Genomic DNA, 20,773 nt, shown 5'->3' with positions numbered 1-20,773 from the left:
TGGTGGAGGAAGAGAAAAGAGAGAAGAGAGAAGAGAGAAAAGAGATGGGGCAGTGGGCAGTGGGGGAGGGTTGGGGTTTCCTTATTTATAAGTCAAAATTGATGGAATATCTGAGGTGAGGTTACTCACCTTTGACGGGTGCAAACTTAAAACCCGTCACATATAAGTACTCATCAATGATGGGTTTATACGTGGACATGTCACAAACGTCATGTGTCGTGTCCTTATATATACCCGTCACAGGTAAATACTATTTACCTGTGACGGGTCATTTTTTTTAGCCTCATCTATGACGAGATTTATTTAACCCGTCAAAGGTGATATTGTTTGTGACGAGATATTTTGGTCCGTCACATGAATTGATCTGGCGTAGTGTGTGTACGTGCATATGGGTAGGTTCCCTAGTGGATTAGGACTACTTATTAATGTGGATTTATGGCTTTTGGGTTGCTACTTTCGGGGATAAATAGAAGATGGGTTGAGATCTATTGGTATCAATTTTGAGAGTTTAGTTGAGAGAAAAAATAGAGTTTAGTATAAATTTCAAGTTTAGTCGAAACTTGAGAGAGTAGTACTGTTGTTGCACTTTGTAAAAACAATTAGAAACAATAAAGTTGATCTAGTTTCAAGAGTTTTTCGATTTGTGTTTTTCTCAGTTTCGGTGATCACACCTGTGAGGGCACGGTGGTCACACCAGTGGCTTCACAGCGGCTAGACCAGCGGTGGCGATCGATGACAGTGGTTTAGAGGGTGATTAGACCGGTCATACCAGTTAATTAACGTCATCGGATTTTGAGCGTAACTTTTAGTTACACTAAAAACTAATTTTCGGTGTTCCTACTATTCACCTCTAGCTTAGTTCACTTGATTTGATCCTACATACGAGCTATCAAATTAAAGATGACTATCAAGATAAGACGCTGAAACTGATCTGACCAACAACCGGGTATCGATCAATCGAAGTGGTCCCACAGCGACATGTCGTCGCCGAGTCCTCAACACAGTTAAAGATCAATCGGTCGGGTGCGGCCGTACGTGTGTGGTAGGTGGCATATGCGGTACTAGTATATCTGATCGAGTGATCACCAGGCTAACCTATAATTGTTTGTTAACTAGGAGTATAGCTCAAACTAGGGATGACAATTTTGCCCATGGGTCCGGGTATCCGCAGATACCTGACCCAATAGGTATGAGCGTGGGTGTGAATTTTTACCCGTGGGCACTAGGGATGGTAATTTTGCCTATGGGTCCGGGTATCCGCGGATACCTGACCCAATGGGCATGGGCGTGGGTGTGAATTTTTACCCGTGGGCACGTCCGCCCGAAACCCGTAGACATCGTGGGTAACAACCGGGTTTCATTTTTTTGCCTCTGGGTAACCCATGTTCGACCCGATACATATGTATTAGCTAATTTCGACTTATCTCTTAATTGTTATGCCCCTTTCTCTTGGTTCATTTGTGATACTAACTAATAATAAGTCAGGGGCGAATTTAGTATTGGGGCTTGTTGGGGCGCAAGCCCCAGCTCCATCTACTAGGTCCTAAGTATCCCTATGTCACTAATGCTGCAGTAGTTATGACTAGCTACCGTTTGGAGGAAGAAAATGACTAGATGGTACTTGGACTACTGCTTTCATGCTTTGTTTTCTCGGATGTTTTGTGCTCCAGTCACAGTTGCTATGATATGGCACATTTCAAATTATTTTAGCTGTAGTTATATATGGGGGCAGAGACCTGATGGCTAGAGAGAGGTGTGAAATCAACGAGACAACGTGGTTCTTCACCATTAATTTCATATTAGCAAATATGAATGATCTTTGATTGACGGTCTTAGAGCTAAAAAAGTGAGATTTTTCTACAAACATAGTGAGATATACATGGTTCACTTATCGATATATTCTAGTTCCCAACGTTGACACTGGTCATTAGAGCACCGCCTCTATTTTCATTCTGGATTCGCCACTGTAATAAGTTATGATGTAATTCAAATTATTGTTGATAACTAATAAATTGTTAAATTGTTGATTTTATTTCTCTTTGTTAAACTGTATATCTTTCGAGTTACTATTCATATGAGATCCATTAAGTACCCGCCGGGTATACCCGTGCCCGTCGGGCATGGGTACGGGCACAGAGTTTTGCCCGCTAACCCTAGTGGGTAAGGTTTGGACAAGCGACGATGGGCATGGGTTCAGGCATGATTTTACTCTGCCGTGCCCGATCTGACCCGTTGTCATCCCTAGCTCAAACCACACACCTGTTTTCCGATGGTGACAAGGGAAGCAACTGGCATCGCTCCTCCATCATCGGGATGCTACCACGAGGGTCACGCTTCTCCCTCGCGGATCCATCCAAACGTACGAGAGGCAACGCAGCCATCTCGGGACAAGAAAAAAAATTACATGCGTGCTACAAGAAAAAAAAATTCCATGAGGCGGAGGTTAGTACCAAAAAATAAGCCTGGTACTGGTGTAATCTCACTATTAATAATAGTTTATCAAATGTTTAGGTTTAAAAAATTAGTATGCATGCATAAACGTGCGTCAAAGCCATAGATCTGGATCCTCTGCAGTAATGCAGAGGCTCATTATTCATGCGAACTGTATTTATTGTAATCCACTATTGAGTACCGAAGCGCATGACATGATCTGCTCTTGGTCATATGCATTACAAACTGTAATCCAGAGGATCCCGATTTCAAAACCACCACCATTCTTTAAACTTATTACTATCCGTTTCTCAAGTAGATTCTCAAGTAGATGATGTCTTAAAATTAATGGTAAAATCAAATATTAATTAATTAGTTAATTCTAAAATATTAGGAGTTGACACGTGAAAATGGTATCAGTAGATATTTGTAAAAAAAACTTTCATATAATTATTGTTTTTATAGCTTGTAAAAAATATGTTTAGAAAAAGTAATGATAAAATATGTAAATTATATCCGTATCAATGTCTAAAACGGCAAGTAAAAAAGAATAGGATGTAGTATATTTTATAAACTTATGCTATTGTAAAATTGGAGGTTTAACCAATATTTTTTCTAAATGTTAAATATTTACAACCATAAGGTATACACATGGAAGTGAAGCCACGAAAGGAAGGTATAATTGTCCATTTTGGATGTAAATTTTACTACATCTTCTCAAATTATAAACATTTCTGGACATCCAAAATAAGACATTTTTGACTATATGCATTCTCGATAAACTTCTACAAGGTAGTAATAAAATACTGAGTGAAAATGTGAATAATAACATATATAATTGAAAAAGGAAAACGATGGAGCAACAAGCAACACTTATTATCTAAAAAAAAAAACAAGCAACACTTGCCTAGCTGTTTTGACGTGATAATTAGGATCGGGACATGACGACGACTGTGGAGCAATCGACGCAGGGAGGCAGAGTGCCCAACTGCCCATGCAGCTGCGCGTGTTCCTGCCGTGCTGCTGTGGTAGTTCACACGACAGGACCACGTATTACCCGTACAAATTAGCAACCGCGCGCGCGCTGTCGTCGGTCCCGCCCGCGCGCTGCCCACACCACAGTGCAGTGTCGCCATGCATCCGCCGGCGCCGGACCACACAGCAATCGGTTAGCTATAGGATTCCTTTATCTAATTTTGTTGATTTTGGCAACAAAAGAAGAGAAACACATATGCATAATTCTGGACATCGATCTCCCTGGGCCTAATAATGCAAGCGTAACGCTGTTGACGTACATGTCGTCATATACGCATGTCCTCGTTTCAATTCGCTCCCCACACTCAAAGGACAAAGGGCTCTTAGGCTCTTATTAAAAAGGCGGAGGAGTTTGTGATAACTCGCACGGCCTATGCGTACGTAGCACCAGGAGCTAGCAAACACTACTCTTTTTTTCTTTTTTTGCGGGGAAGCTAGCAAACAGTACTACTAACCTTCTGCTTATATATCACCAACAAATACTATGTCGGTCACGCCTACCAACGACGTCGTGATGACTGGCCCTGTAGCTGGCGCCGGCGACGTGCAGGCCGCTGAGACGTTCCGCGTGTTCGTCGGGTACGACTCGCGCGAGGACATCGCGTACCGCGTGTGCCGGCGCTCCCTGCTGCAGCGCTCCTCCGTGCCGGTGGCCGTGATCCCGATCGTGCAGCAGGAGCTCCGGTCTGCGGGGCTGTACTGGCGGGAGCGCGGGCCCACGGAGAGCACCGAGTTCTCCTTCACCCGCTTCCTGACGCCCCACCTGGCCGGCTACCGCGGCTGGGCGCTCTTCGTCGACTGCGACTTCCTCTTCGTCGCCGACGTCGCGGAGCTGGCGCGCATGGCCGACCCGCGCTACGCGGTGCTGTGCGTGCACCACGACTACGCGCCCAAGGAGGCCACCAAGATGGACGGCGCCGTGCAGACGGTGTACCCGCGCAAGAACTGGTCGTCCATGGTGCTCTTCAACTGCGCCCACCCAAAGAACCGCGCCGCGCTGACGCCCGAGGCCGTGAGCACGCAGAGCGGCGCGTACCTGCACCGCTTCATGTGGCTGGACGACGCCGACATCGGCGAGGTGCCCTTCGTGTGGAACTTCCTCGTGGGGCACAACCGCGTCGACCCCGCCGACACGGCCGGGACGGCGCCGCGCGCCATCCACTACACTTCCGGCGGGCCGTGGTTCGAGCAGTACAAGAACTGCGAGTTCGCGGAGCTCTGGGTCCAGGAACGTGACGCGTATGAGGCCGAGGCGGAGGAGGACGAGGAGAAGGAAGAGCACGAGCCCAAGGCCATCCTGCATGCCCCTGCTGCGCCGTCGGCAGTTCCCGTGGACGCCTGAGCCTCACGTGCGGTGCCTACTGTTTTCTAATAATATGATTGGAATAAACTCATGACGGCCACACCTCAAGAATGATAAGTTCTATATATTGTTGATCATATGGTTAAATATTACTTTGAGGCTAAATGCTGGTCATAACGTGTCTTTGTGGCTATCAAGTCAAGTGATCTCTCTAAGAGGAAGTGGGAGCACCCCGAGCGAAGGGTGAAGGACGACGACAAACCAGAGTGAAAGAAGGGCACAAAACAAGCGGAGATTACCAAATCACTAATACCTGGGGAAAAACTATTGCAATCTATGCTCATCGAATTGTCGTGCTAGACTAACCGTTACTTATAGGATAGAAGAATATTACTTCCGCTAGACAGTCACACGCCTCTATCTTTGATCCTACAGACGGCACTATTCACTAATGCTGTTCAGTTTATTTCGATTGCAGTATCCTAACATAGACCTCGAATCAAAATACAAAGAAAGATAGCCAAAACGCAACAACGCACAAATAACGCGAGTGATGATAAAATAGCAAGCTAAACAGAGATGCCAAATGCGCACATTGCCACAGAAAATTAGGCAAACATCTATCAAATGCCCATGGCATGCGCAGGGGATTTACTTGCGCCACTCGCGCGATGCCCATGCAACATACCCCAAAACGGATCATACGCGAGCAGCACATAACCTCCTACCAACCTGAAACTACTGGATAAATCATTCTAACACATCAAAAGCGTAGCCACCACAGACTACTGATAACGATGGAGATACTTCCACTGATTAATTCTACATTTCTACTCCTACCTCAAGTCTTCTAGTCACCTCTTGTGATGGAACCTAACCTTCAACAAGTACTGCATCTTCACCTGCCAGAGATAAGGTTTCGTGAAAGGTAAGGAACTGAACTTCTGATGAACAGAAGCGCGCAAAAGAGTATGGATAACAATTTGACTGAACCTGGGATGTATTGTAGACAATATACTCATTGTACATAAGCTCAGATGTCTTGATAGATGCTGGCACTGGCTTTCCGCATGGCACCACAACATCATCCCTCCATTTCGCAAACTCAGACTCGAGCGGCACGGTTTTGCCTAAGCCCTTGGTCGAGTGTTTCCCTCTTGGAGGTTTGTCCATGGACTGCAGCAGCCAGCAGTAAGCCAGTGAGTGTGGTGCCAAGCCAAGATAAACATGGGGAAAAAAAACAAGTAATTGCACTCGAGTAACTCGTTGAGCTTTTTCTTATAATTATGAATCAGCAAAGAAATATAGATCACAATAAAAAAATCAGGAAAGAAATGCCATGGTCAATTCCTTAAAGCAGGATCATATTTCAAAGCAAAGATAGAAGTTCAAGTTAATGTTATAACCAGAATTTCTCTTTTGGTAGTGAGAGGCTTTATATCTTACCGTGGCTTTCTTCAGTTCATACATGTCACCTAGAGCAACCTCGGAAAGAAGCATCAAACCAACTGGATTCTTCCTATCCACGTAACAATATTGTGCACTCTTGCTTACTAAATCTGCAAAGTAGAGGCCTTTCCCAAACTGTTGATTGAAAGGAAAATAGCTTAATCAAATTCAACCAATCTTTTGCCAGTGCTACAGTTGAACCATTTATGAAGTGAACAAAGAGCAAACCATATAGCCTGTCACGGGAGCCTCAGGAGGTGCTATTCTTAGTCCTTGACTAAGTATTCCAACATAATTGGTCAACCTTGAACCTATAAATTAAGTTTTGCAATCATGGAATCATTCAAATGGTAGGAAGGAAAGAGTTACTTAGGGACGTTAAGTAGATCTCCAGTACAATTACAAAAAAAGTAGCCTTTTAAATACTGACATAACAACATAACATACAACACGAGTAAACCACACGAAGAACTAGTAAAATAAACATTTACAACTGTTGGATTGACTGTGAACCCTCTGTTCACCTACGCACTGCCATGGCAAAGACTGCGCATGGATAATAAGTTTCATCTCAAACCTAGATTTTGGCACTAAATACTGAGAGTATAAAAACCTTTTCAAATATTGCGTAAGCCAAATGTGTTTGCATTACTTGGATAGATTGCTTACCATGCCATAACAACATCTTGTTATGTAGATTATTCTTATATCTTGAGTACTTGCTGAATTCTCCATCTCGATCAAGCGAAAAGACTTCCTCTAATTCCAGTGACCACTCCTTCAAAAAAGATTTAAAAAGAGGACATGTCAATACCTATACAGAAGAAAACAGAAACAATCGTCTGTATTGTACTATCTACAAAAGAGAAAAAAAAAACTATAAGGTTTTTGTATACAGAAGAAAATACATGCCTTGTGGGTAGGAGCATGAGTGTTAAGAAGATACTTCTCAACTAGCTTGTAATCTTCACAATCATGAGGGAGTGGCGTAATGGCACATCGAAGTTTCTTGTACTTGTCATCAAGAGACTCATCATTGTCACTATCGAAGCCAACAAGTTTAGAAGCAATTTCAATATCTTGCAGAGCTTCAAGCATTTTCACCTGCACCATTGCACCAAAGTTACAGTCAATTGGGTCTCTGAATAAAGTTACAATTGGCAATAAGAAATACATCTGATCAGTCAAAGAAAATAAGAATGAAAATAACACAAGAACCAAAACAGCCCTTTAAACGGTGGACAGTTATAACACATTTTTCCTTGAATATGCAGGAGATATCATTGCATTTAAGAACAGCACTGTATCTAATGGCAAGGAGAACATGTGAAGAACCAAAGGAAAAGAAAAGGAAAAATGCCATAGGTATGTTAGTTTTTTATTATAACATCCTCTAAAATGTTCCAACTAGATAGCAAAATGAGAGTCATTGAGAACTTGAACCATAAATGAAAGTAGTGCGAAAATACATTTTTTTACTTCAATAACATAGTTTACTGGAAGCCAAATTTATATATGACAAAATAAATAACAATTTTGTGTTCCTTCGATTCCATTTGAGCATTATGGAACATGCCTAACTGCCAAGATATCATTACAAGTCATGTACGATCTGTGCGTGGAATGGACCCATTTCAATTTCAGCAATGATCATAGAACGCCTTTATTCTTTTGCAAAAGGAAGGTTTTATAGCAAAATATTTCACTTAAAACTGTCGTGATTTTAAAAAATAAGAATAGTCATGGAATATCTTCCCAATATACAGGAATATAACACAAGGTAATGAACACATACTTTCACCATCAAATCATCCTCATCTTGTATAATGTGAGGATGAATAGAAGGAATAAGGGTGAAGAAACGATTGCTCGCGGCAACGATCAAGCTCTCTCTAACCGCCAGTTCTTGATTATTAGTGTTACCCAATAGATTCTGTATCTCAGTTAATGCTTCAAAACCTGCATGCAGTGCAGGCAAGAGAATCATGATATGTTTGGACTTACAGATCAACAAAATGAGTTCCACAATGAGCAAAGTATCACACCTTTTTGGATATTTTCCTTGCTTAGTTTACCCAGGGGCATCTCAGACATGTTAATTTTGAATTCCAGCATAGCAGCCCTGGTACAAAATAATGTGAAATTCTTTTCTAATACTAAAAACAAAGCATGTGCACATGCAAAACCTGAAAATAGAACAGTAAAATCGCACCTGTATGTTTCAATATTGAAAAGCATATTCATGAGCTCCAGCAACTGGGGAGGAAGTGAACTTTTCATTTTGTCAATGTCTTTCCGCTTTGGTCCTTGCCTTACACCATAGTCCTGCAATATATTAAACACATCAGATTGAATCCACATGATCCACTAAAAAGGGGAAAAAAATCCAGCAGGTAAAAACATTATCCCACAACATACAATGTCAAGTGGATAAAATTTCCCAGGCTGCTTTTGGAAATTTGTTTTTTGTTCCCATGCTTCCCAGGGGTTTCCAGTCTTCTCAAGAAACAATCTTCTAAATTCCTGAATAGCATGAATTTTCGACATCTCCTCCAACTTAGTGCCTCCAATTTTTTCATTCCCAACTCGTCCCCACTTTCGGAATACATAACAATCAGACCCATTATCCTCTTCAATGACCTGAAGTATATAATAGCTTCACAGACAAAAAGAGAGAGAGAGAGAACTGTTAAAAGATTAAGTAGGGCAAGCAGGGTCACCATTATTTGCAATAACCTAACAGAAATTTAGCAACTGGTAATACTACAGAAGAAAAGTTCCCCCTCATTTCAACAGTGTGTTATGCTCCCGAACATAAATTGAGAGGAAAGGAAACAGAAATTTGTGCAAGCTCCAACATTTTTTATTGCAGAATGGCAGTAAATAAGACATTCTAGATCGGGTGATTCATATATGTATACGAGACATCGTGGAATGATTGACAACCAAAGCTAAGTTGGGCTTGAACAAGAGACGAGGGCTATGACTTCAGGGGCATATGTAATGAAAACCAAACCAAACCAAACCAGACCAAAGTACTTCCAAAATGTTCATGCTATTTTATATGGTTGCACTTGACTCAACATTATAACTTAACAACCATGGGAAATTTAGCATTATATCATTCTGTTAGTTCAAGGGAAGACCGGGAAGTTGGATTTGAGAAGCAATCCACGTTCTTTGTTTGGTGACTAAAATTGCTGGAGGGTTTATCGGTTTATCCATATCACTCATATGAAATATGCCTTGACAATCACTCCTAAAAGTGCAAATCCTGAATTTGACAAGAAATGCTGTGAGCAAAATCCTTGCCTGTTCACACCTCGTGTCAGGTCAGACATGTTCAGGGTTGTATTGTATATGCTTTTTCCATCTTCAAGAATATGACCTGTATCTTGCAAACCAGAGGACTCATGAACAGCACTTCGCCCTTTAACTTTAACAGTCATTGTGCCTCCTTTCGAAGATTCCAATGCAGCTTCTACTTTATACAAATCAAATGGAAGCACTCTGTTTTTTCTAATGCATTCTCCAAGGTAACCTTCTCGCAGAATTGGTATCTTCAACCTCCTGAAATGAAGTAGCATATATAATGGTATTTTAACACAGTAGTTCGCAAAACAATAGGTAACACAGTAGTTCGCAAAACAATAGGTCAAACTGTAAGTGTAAAAGGATAAGGGCAAAGTAAAATGTGATACCTTGCTTTCTTGACTTCAGCATTCTCACTCTCAAGCTCACTACATAAAACTAAGCAGCTGCTGTCTGCAGTGCAAGACTTCCATGTGAAAATAATGCGAAAAGATTTCACCAAACACTAAGAGCTTACCTAACCTATGAAACAATGACCAAGTCACATGACTCAGTTCATTATATCAGCTGCACAAAAATACTGGCTCAATGCCCATATGTTCTTACAGAAATAGAGACAGTCAGATAGATAACATAAAATTATCACCTGCACATAAGTGATCCATAATCCATCTCTCCCATAAAAAATCATGAGTTAGACAATGCATTTTACTTATACTTTCAAAACATCAGTTAGATTAAGTGTCATGTATTAGTCTAAAATTACACATACGTGAGAGCCAGCCAATTTTAGGAATTTGAGTGGTGGCTTTTGGTCATGGGGTGGTGTCAAACTGCTCACCCACTTGGGTGAAGATATAGGTTCCAATGTCATACGTAACCAAATATGAAAGGTTCAAATGTCTGAACAAGATAGTTCCAGTTCTGGATAACACGAGGAAATCCTGTGTAGTTCAGAAAAAAAAAAGATAACACGAGGAAAAACCTTTGGTAACTGTGGCATTAAAGTTGGCACCAGCATCTTTCAGCTTCTGTTTCCATCCATCCTACAGTAGTTGGATTACATGATTAGTTTAGAGGAATGTACAAAGTACAAACCAAAAAACAAGAAAAAGAAAAATGTATAGCCCAATAACTGATCAGCAGAGAAGAAAAAATAAAAGAAAACAGTATCCCATGCAAATAATTGCAAATCTATCTTACCACTTGATGCAAAAGCAGCATGCTAGATCATATAAAATTTGATCTATTATTCAACAAATGACATGAATTTAACATGAACTGAATCAAGTACATAGGGAAAAAACCTACACTCTCCTAACCTTTGCTCTGCAATCTAAATGTGGTCACTCTGCATATTCCATGGATTAAAATTTTTGGAGATTAAAGAAATAATCGAGGAACTCAAGGAATAAATTAACAAACTAAACTAGCTATCTTCAAGGAATTGACTTAAACAAACAAATATATGAAGCATGTACAGTTGAGCACTTTCCAATTTCATGTCAACAAGCCACACAACAAATATGCATAATATATATAATCTGTATAATATGGTAAGAATCAATCTGGATAACAATGTAAGCAAAGTAACTGTGATTGGAAAAAATAAAGGGCGTCTGGTGCATGCCACAACATGCAGCAAGGTCATGGCATAATTGGTGCTTGCTTTAACGAACACAACTCACAAGAGAACCTGAGGATAACTGTACCAAAAAGTAAAAGATCACTTACAACCACATCTTTAGATTGTCCTACTATAGAAACTCTCAATTTATCCAGTCCTTCACTAAGGAAAGATCGGTTTTGCTGGGTTGATTGGCACAATGATTTCTCAGGTGACATTGGCGGAAGAACTCTCTCTGGTTTCTTAGCCTTTTGAGACTTGAACCACTGCAAGATACATACATATTTGCTTACCTCAACTGTAGAAACCAAGCATTAAGAACGATATTCTTTTGGGTTTGGGTGGGGGTGGGGGTGGGGGTGGGGAGCCATAGTCATACCTTTGTAAGATAACCATTATCCATTTCGTCAGGAATTTTCCATTTCTTTTTACTGCGCACGGGTTCTGTCGTAGAGTATGTACACTTGGACCATTCTGACACATAGCCACTGCAATGATACTGGCCACCATGATAGTATAGGAAGCTAGAACAAACTGGGCAAGTACCCAATGCTCCAAAAAGCATCCCATCAGCACTGCCAGACGAGGAAGAAAGTTAGCGACGAAGTGTACTGACTTCTATGTGAGATGAAACAAGGAAATGCCACAAGCAGGTCTACGCAACCAACAATATTGTAAAGCTTATTATGCAATCAATAATGTTTGTCTTCCTTGAATTATACATAAAAAATTCAGACCTAAATACTATTGAACAATTTTTGCCTGAAAACAAATATCTTAAGTGCTGCCTGACTTTGAAATTTCTCTGCACACATCAAATTTTTAAAATGTGTTTTTTAGAAAGAAAAGGTATAGCCACTTTTAAGGAAATAATAATTGTATACATGAACCAGATTACAAAAGAACCAAAGCAAATAGTGTGCAATCATTAGGTTACGGTGACAATTCTGAATTCCACTAAGCGATCAGTATCACAAACCCTATAACCAGGATGTTACAACTGGGATTTGGGATCCAGAAAGCAAGCAGAAAATAAATCTAGCGACAAAAAATTACATAGATGACCAATTGGGGTCTTGGGGAACAACTATCCTGACAAATTTCGTACACTAGTACCATTCATCATCAGTTATAATCGTACCCTCCTCTATCAAGTAGCATCGGCCAACTGGCCAAGGATATATTTATATGCGGGATCCTTGTAGTGCAGTTTGTTTAAATATCAATTACTCATTGGATGGAAATAATGTAGTGCAGGAAGCCAGGAAGTTAAAAACCATTTCACAAATAGCATGCAATATTACCAACGGTCTAATAGATGCCGCTCTGGCCCAGATGTATCCTGCCCATTTGCTTCGAGCATGTTCCTTAGTTCAGCAGTTGACACATGCTTCTTAAGTTCATCCTTCAATTTCCAAAGTGTGTCACTCTGCTCTTTAAGCTTTTCTTGAAGATCAGAAGAATTAGCATTGGAATCATGTGATACAACAGCTTTCCCTTTATCTTCTGCTGTGCCTTCTGATATACTCCTGATTATCTTGGGAGCTTTGCAGTCGTGTATATCATTCTGATTATTCTTGCGCTTGGAACCCTTAGAAGATGTTTGCCCTTGAGAAACAACAATACAAAATATCAAGTCAGATTACGAAGTGGCGCGAAGAAAATTTGATGCCCATGTTTCATTACCTGAGCTGGGGGCATCTTTCTTAACAAGATCAAGAACAGCTCTTTTATCCTCATGCGACAGGATCTCCCAGCCTGAGAAATTCTCAACAGTTGCAGCTGGGGACATCTCCAGAAAACAGCTGGCGTGATACCAACCTTGCCCTTCAAGCTTAGATGAAACACGAACCTAGACAAACAAATAATAATACTATTACAGAAACAACTTAGAGTGAAGACAAAGACCATGTTTTTACATTACAAGTTGCCATATCACAGTTACAATTCATATGTTTTCAAAACATACATTATTAGCTAAGTGCATGACTAATAGTACTTCTGGATCATCAAACATTTTCCTGTATATAATTCTCCACGGTAATTATTGTAATTCATTAGGAGTACTCAACTAGGAGTGTGGATGAATAAGAAATATGAACATAATAAATACTCTTCCAATTAATACATTTGCAGGTTACTTCATTTGATAAAGTAAACTTAACACAAAATTCAGAGTTCTAATGCTTGCTAGTGGCACGTAGCAGAGTAACTACAAAATAAATGGGAAACTGTGGCCTTTAGGCTTTCTGGTCACTTGGAATTCCAGTGCAAAAGCTTGGGCATTATATGCAACATGATGCAGGCCACAGGGAATAGGGTACAGAAAAGAACCTATGGTGTCCCTGCGTATCAGAACCATACATTTCCCAGATGCAAGTTCAGAAAATAAAAGAACATGCCAATGGCATAGTGGTAGGGAAGCTATTTAACCTCCCCAGCTACAAGTGTTCAAGTGCTAGGACCAAGTCGGGTATCCATTTCATCCTTAGTGAGCGCTAAAGTTCATGTTCTAAATAAATAAAGTATAGAACAACAAAGTAACATGCAGAATTTTGGACAATACAGTATTTTTCCCAGGGAGTAACTATAAGGAATAGGAAACATGTTATGATTAATTATTCTTACATGCTGCATCAAGGTTCATTCAAGAATGTGAAACTTCTGATTATCTATGATTGTTAGCTGAATGCTCATATAAGACTGTAAGGTGTTAATCATCAAGAGGAGGTTATTTTCATGACTATAATTTGAAAAGCAACAAAGTACAAACATAAAATTTTCATGGCATAAAACTTCCTATCCTCAAGGGACGAATTAGAAAGCATATAAAAAATTAATAGATCAAAAGATACAGACCGTTCCCTTTTTTATCTTTTCACCACACCGTCTACAGGAAGTACGGGCAGATTTAGCAACCTCAATGGTGCATTTATCTGAAATAGCAGCTGCAGAACTTGCAGTAGCTGGTGCACTTCCAACATAATTTCTTATCTTCTCTTGGTCATCCCATCTGAGTGTGTCTATTCCTTCAACATCATCAACACTAATTTGAAATGAAGAATCGACACTTTGAGTTAGGTCAGATTTCCAATAGATGCAATAAAGATTAATAAACCATAATACTATAGCGTGAAACTCATGCAAACAGTAAAAGATAAAGTTGCATACGATTTTATCTGGTTTTTCTTACTGAGGATGCAACTGGCATGGTTCCACATCTGAAAAAGAGAAAAGGGCACTAAAATTAATTGGAAGTGGTCAATTCGTAAAATTGATATGGAAAGATATGTCATATAACCATCGAGTTTTCTCTTCTGCACCATCGAGAATCTACCATGACCAAAAAAAAGTTCCAAACAGTTATAGTTCTTGAATAAAACAATTACTATAAACATAGAAAAGGTACAACGTTATAAACACTCCATATTAAAGAACATGGTCAGGTAAAAAATAAGGGCCATCACAGAAAATAAAAAGATATGGTCAGGTGAAAAATGGCATGCAGATCCAAAAGTACCCCCTAAGTTGCCCTAAACGATCCTACATTTCCCAGTGAAATAATTTGAGTGTCTAGTCCACATAACCACATGAGTACTGAGTTGATCCGACCAAAAGAAATAAAGATTCATTATCCAAATGTGCAATATAAAAAATGAAAAATAGAATAAGGACTCCCCTCCAAGTTTTATCTTGCCTAATACAGGTAAGCACTTATAATACACATGCACCCACAAAACAATTACAAGAGGCAAACTAGAAAATAAAGCGGGCAAACGAATACCTAGATTATAATTTGCAAACTACACATCAGATAAGAACAAAAACAGATTAGCGAACACACTAGATTACTAACATTGTCATTGGTATGCCCCATTGCCATGCTAAAAGCCTAAAACAGCACAACCAACTGGCAGGTCCGCATAATAACTAATATATCAAACAACTTAGGACCATTGCCATGCTAAAAGCCTAAAACAGCACAACCAACTGGCAGGTCCGCATAATAACTAATATATCAAACAACTTAGGAGAAATACCAGTTAAATTGCATATGTCAAAGTTGGTGCCCACAAAAGCACCTCTATCTATTCTTGCGTTACACATATAGATTGCATAATGGATTAGAAACAGCAATAAACCCAATGCTGGAATTGACGGATCATCGACAAATCGACAGAGCACCAAACCAAATGCATCAAGAACTCCGCATTCGAAGAAGATTGGTTCGATCATACCCCACAAAATCATGCGAAATTACCCTCAGAAACATATTTTTTTCGGGCATCAAGATTTAAAACCAACCACCCACCAAAGCAGAAGATTCTTATGGCAAATGCCCGCAAAACCCACATTAGCAATGCACATCAAGATGAAAACCAACCACCCATGAAAGCAGAAGATTCTTGTGGCAGATGACCACAAAACCCACACCCGCAATGCAAATCAGGATGAAAACCGATCACCCATCAATCCAGAAAATTCTCAGAATCCAAACCAACCTACAAAAAACCCTCAAGAACACGATGCCTGCCACACCAAAACCCTACCCTCCCAGACCCTAAAGATCAAAGCAAGATTCATCAACTGAACGGAGAAAGATCGTCGGCGAGGAGAGCGGGTGGAGGGAGAGGATACGGACGGGCATTAATCCGTCGAACTGCGTGGCCTGGACCATCTTGCCGAGCCGGAGCTGGTCCTTCCCGATGGGGGACCTGCACGACTTGCACGAGGACCGCCCGGACTTGGCGTACTCCGCCTTCCAGGCCTTGGGCGGCGCCGCCATTCCGCCGGCCGGTGCGGCTGGTGCCCTCTTCCTCCCTTCCCCTCCGCCGCTTCTTGGCTTGTCCTAGGGCCTAGAAAGAACCCACACAACGAGAAAGGAGAAAGGGAAGGGAAAGGCCTGATGATGATGAGGTGTAAAAACGTTAAAAAGGAAAAAAAAAATCTCCCCTCGAAAATTTGGGGCGAGTTGAGTTAATTTGATGGTTTTTCTTTTAAAACCCTGTGCCATATCCTCCCCGAATGTGTATTCTCATATGCCATTTTTCTTACGGGCTTTACGGACTGTTTGGATGGGTTAACTGTATGATTTCTCACGTTTTGCCACGAAAATTACTAAGTATTTCTCAATATTTTTTTCGACAATTAAGCTAAAAGTAAAAGAAAAAAAATAATAAAACATCAGAGTTTATCAGTACTTATCATAAAACAAACAGATGATACCTGCGTTTTAATGTGAAACATATTGATAACTATATGTTTAATACTATAAAAATGATAGATAGATTTGTGAGAGGTGATAACTGGATATGATTGCATGTTGATTTGTAGAATTAAATAAATTGTAAATGATGTTGTATATTTGCATGAGGTTGAATATGTAATTTTTGGTAGTGGGTAATGATGTGGCGTGGTAGCATGTTGAACTTAGTGGACTATAACTTTAACTTTATAAAAAGTATAGATTGGATCCATATCATCGTAAATTTTCTATATTAGAAAAATACCACTACTATTCGTGATATTGGCTGGGTGCCACTGAAATTTTGTAAAATTAGATCTATGACATCACCGTCACATTTTTCTAATTCACATAGAAGGATGACAACTCGTAGATCCGTTTTGCATTCGCTGATCTAATTACGAAAATGAAATACTCTCTCCATCCCGTTTTGTTTTTGCCGTTCCTGGTGAACACCGCAACTGTCGACTTGGAGTCGCCGGCGCAAGCCGATTGGGGTATCTCCACACAAGATGTGTCGTATCGTTCCAGACAGGGACAGGCAAAAGAGCAAGCCATCACGCACTAGCAGTCGGCCTCCACGCTCGTCTTGTGGCCTCGTCGTTCGCGAGACACAAGCCCGTGCGAGCTCATCCCATCATGGTCGAGTGCACCTTCGTGCATCGAGCCATCGGTCGTCACGCTGTCATTGGCCGACCGAGCCACTTTTTGGCATCAGCCATGGAGGGAGAGAGAAGAAAAGAAAGAAGGAAGAAAGAAGAAAGAAGGAAGAAGAAGAAGAAGAAGAAGAAAGGAAAGGAGCTATGGCTTGTAGTTGCGGCTGCACCCGTGCCGTTCGCAATGCATGCGTCAAGTCCGTCGTTCAACGCGGCAAATTCATGTTGGCAGCTACGCCCATTATGCGTCGACATCACTGCCCCTTCCACTAGTTTTGGTAAATATACGTATGCAGGCCATTTACGGATAAAAATGCACCCGACATGCGATAAAATGAACCTCCTGCTAATCATACATGTGTACAAGGATTGGAAGGTGTTGATGTGAAAAACACACACTGGCGAGGTTTGCTTTACTCTAGTGCAGGTCCAAAGATTTGCCTTCAGGTTCAGGGCGTGCTAGTTAGTTTGATCCTGCAACCAACAAGAAACAAAGAATCCAAAGTTAAATCCATAAACGATAGCCGATCGGCTGGACTGCCGATGACATATCATTTAGCACCAAGCCGATGTAACGCAGGTCAGATCGGCAATGAAGTAAGTAACGAGAAAAGAGTTAGATCCACTCGATCGGCTGTAGATATCAATGATATATAATCTATATTTCAAGAATATATTTAAGCTAAGCGATTGGGATAGATCGGGCAGTGTGCCGAGACAGTATAAATTACTTGCGCTTAAAAGTGCTTTGGAGTAAAGATTATACATATTCATAGCATAGCTGATAGGGTAAATCTAATGCGTATCGACTAATACTCCGATACCACTCGTTACTCATTAGAATAAACCAACAAATTTAATATATTTCATTCAAAAGAGATCTTAATATAAAGGGTAGATTCAGTATGTCGAGTAAGCATATAAGTAACGAGACAACTAAATCAGGCAAGATCGGCTGAAACCCCAATAGTATCTCTAGTAGCAGTCATGAAACAAGCTAGATATTACGATTCCAGGTAATGCTTTAATGGATCAAACTTAACTGATACAACATTAAACATAGAAAGAAGCATAAAATTTAAACAAGTCGATGGCAACCTTTTGAAGATGGTAGATGCACTATGTAATCTAATTCGAAGTCAGTATCTAACCATGTCGACTGTTTTCGATGATAGAGGCTAGCCGCTGAGGTTAGGTAGCAAGATCGACCTAGATTACATAGCATATATGATAACTCGACGATTTATATAAACAGGATTAGAGTGTCATGAAGATGTAAGCACTAATCCCGAGAACGCAAGCCGCTATAACAAGCTTTACCTTTTTGTCGAAACAAGATTTTGGCAATACTAAAAGGGGGTGGCTATCAAGCTAGAAAAGTGGATGGGTTCAGAGACAAGGGATTTTATACAGGTTCAGGCCTTCTTAATCAAGAAGTAATACCCTACTCCTGTCCGGGGATTGATCCGCCGAGTGTATTATTGATCGTATGATCTGGGAGAAAATCGTGCCCCTAGAGGCACCCGGACCCCTCCTTATATAGGGGAAGGGGTCCGTATTACAAAGTACAAACCATATCCCTAACGGAATAGGTAATTACAGATAAAATACAATCGTAACCGACTAGGATCCCGGGTATTTCCTTGACATACAAGTTTGGTAATTAACCCGAGTCCTTTTAAAGATATTCTATCTATACATGACACCCCATACCCAGTCGGATATACATGCCGTGTAGGAATGGGGTATCCATAATCTCCACAGTAGCCCCTGAGACCTTTACAGTCGACGGAATAATCTTCTCTCATAATCCGAAAAGACAATCCGAGTGCTTTAGCTTCATCTGTTTTGATCTCCCGAGTAATATAATCAAAGACTGTGAAGGGCTGAAAAATAGAAAAAATCAGGTGCATCGACTAGATGCACCTAATTAGGTGTAGCCCTCGACTATATGGTTAGTTGAACAAACTAAGCATATAGTCAAGGAATAAATAATCCAACCAACCGAGTGGTTTTTGATAATTGTTATCAACCAAGTGACTTGATATCAATATATAGCATATGCAGTGTGAATCCCCCAAATAATATGATCCAAGTGATATACCGACTGCTTTGCAGAATATGATGCGTGCAACCTAAAGTTGACAACATTTTTGGAAATTCACATAGCAAAACAGCTATAAAGAAGAGCTTGATGTTGTGAATAAAGAAATTTCCAAAGTATTGGGCATACACCATGAGCACACTTCTTTAACAGATGTGCTTAAGTCCCTAAAAGACACATGATTTCACCACACCTGAAAATATATGGCATATGTGGTGTAACATCCGAGTAAATAAACTCGTAAACGATTTACCAACCGCCTGGAAAATGACCACAATATATAATCAGCCAAAGCCATAATATTAGTTAATAAAAATGCACACTTACGTGGCAAAAAGCAATGATATTATATCCAATCAACTGCTTTATAAACCCAAACAGCACCTTGACTATATAAAAAAGTCAGTAGGGCAGCTATGTAAAGCTTTACTGTTTGACACCTTTTAAGATGCATTGTACCAACTCCTAAAAAGTTGAGTAACTGCGGTATAAAAGGATTTTAAGGTATTGGGCACTTGATCACGCGCACTTTGGCCTAAGCAAAAAGTGCCTAAGTCCCTAAAAGAACGTGATAGGCCACACCTGAAAATATGGGCTGCAGACATATTAGGCCTAGGCCAAAAAATATGCCTTCGACACCCTTTAAAGGATTCCAGGATAAATATCTCAAGGCCAAGCATATGCAGCATCTGGTAAACCTCCCGCCGACTGCTTTAATGTGCCAAAGAAATATAAAGAAAAACCCAAGTGAGAAGCACTCCAAAGGTTCATAAATCAGCACAGATGATAAAAGTCCGAGTAAAAACTCTCAAAAGACCTATCAAATGTGGCATAAAATCTGATAAAAGACGAGTCTAAATAGCCTAGGCTATGACTCATGACATAATCAAAATAAGCATATAACATGCCGAGTGGATGACTGTATTAAAACCAGTCATCTCAAGAAAACCCAAACAATCTTTGCAGCCTAAAAAGGCCTACAAAATTAGTATAACACTTTTATGTTATGCACCTTTTTATTTGCATCGTAGTAATTCCAAAGAATTATCTAACTGCGTCAAAAAGGATTTTAACAGCATTGGGCTATACTGTTGTGAGCAAGTGTTGACGAAACAAAAACAAATGCCTAAGTCCCTATGGATCACAACTTAATCACGCTGATAGCAAAACTGGGCTGAAGTACTGTTTAGGCCTAGGCCCATTAGTACTCCCGATACCCTAGCGAAATAAACGCCAAAATCGGAGCGTCGTTTCGTCTTCCCCGCCGAGACTCTCGCCACTTTCCCCATTTCCCGCTACAGTGCAAAACCACACCGGCAGAAGCAAGCACACCGGCGGAAGCAAGGGTTAACAAATCCACTCCAATCCATCCTCCTGAGCTCCACAAAAACCCTCCACGCAACCACCGCACCGAATCCCCATCCATTTCCAGCCATATCTCGGACCAAATCGGCATGGGACGACTGGATGTTTTCTTCTTCGGATTGGTTTGCCTTGGTTGTTTCCCGGTCACCTCTTTATTGCCAGATTTTCTAGCATTATCGCCTTCATCATCACTCAGAACCAATTTCCTCTTGCGGGAGTCCGACTGACTGGTTGATTTCGAGGTGTT

At 40.6% G+C, this 20,773-nt stretch overlaps 2 protein-coding genes across 2 annotated transcripts; one reads left to right on the top strand and one right to left on the bottom strand.

Moving 5' to 3' along the window:
• Positions 1-3,824: 3,824 nt before the first annotated feature.
• On the top strand, positions 3,825-4,941 carry LOC4343014 (protein CDI). Its single transcript, NM_001422114.1, has one exon. The coding sequence runs from the start codon at positions 3,950-3,952 to the stop codon at positions 4,805-4,807; it is 858 nt and encodes a 285-aa protein (NP_001409043.1). The 5' UTR covers positions 3,825-3,949; the 3' UTR covers positions 4,808-4,941.
• A 344-nt stretch (positions 4,942-5,285) lies between these two features.
• LOC4343013 (poly [ADP-ribose] polymerase 1-like) lies at positions 5,286-16,025 on the bottom strand. The gene is made up of 20 exons (NM_001422113.1): positions 15,799-16,025; positions 14,328-14,377; positions 14,016-14,202; positions 12,843-13,008; positions 12,461-12,764; positions 11,536-11,731; positions 11,264-11,422; positions 10,515-10,575; positions 9,919-9,982; positions 9,530-9,787; positions 8,636-8,873; positions 8,430-8,542; positions 8,263-8,339; positions 8,013-8,176; positions 7,130-7,321; positions 6,887-6,995; positions 6,446-6,528; positions 6,215-6,352; positions 5,762-5,944; positions 5,286-5,670 (listed from the first exon to the last, which is right to left on the bottom strand). The coding sequence occupies exons 1-20, from the start codon at positions 15,940-15,942 to the stop codon at positions 5,623-5,625; spliced, it is 2,934 nt and encodes a 977-aa protein (NP_001409042.1). The 5' UTR covers positions 15,943-16,025; the 3' UTR covers positions 5,286-5,622.
• Positions 16,026-20,773: the final 4,748 nt, after the last annotated feature.

Source organism: Oryza sativa, chromosome 7 (assembly GCF_034140825.1).
Source record: "Oryza sativa Japonica Group chromosome 7, ASM3414082v1".
Lineage (NCBI taxonomy): Eukaryota > Viridiplantae > Streptophyta > Magnoliopsida > Poales > Poaceae > Oryza > Oryza sativa.
The sequence above is the reverse complement of the archived record's forward strand: the minus strand, read 5'-3'. Positions and strand labels throughout refer to the sequence as shown.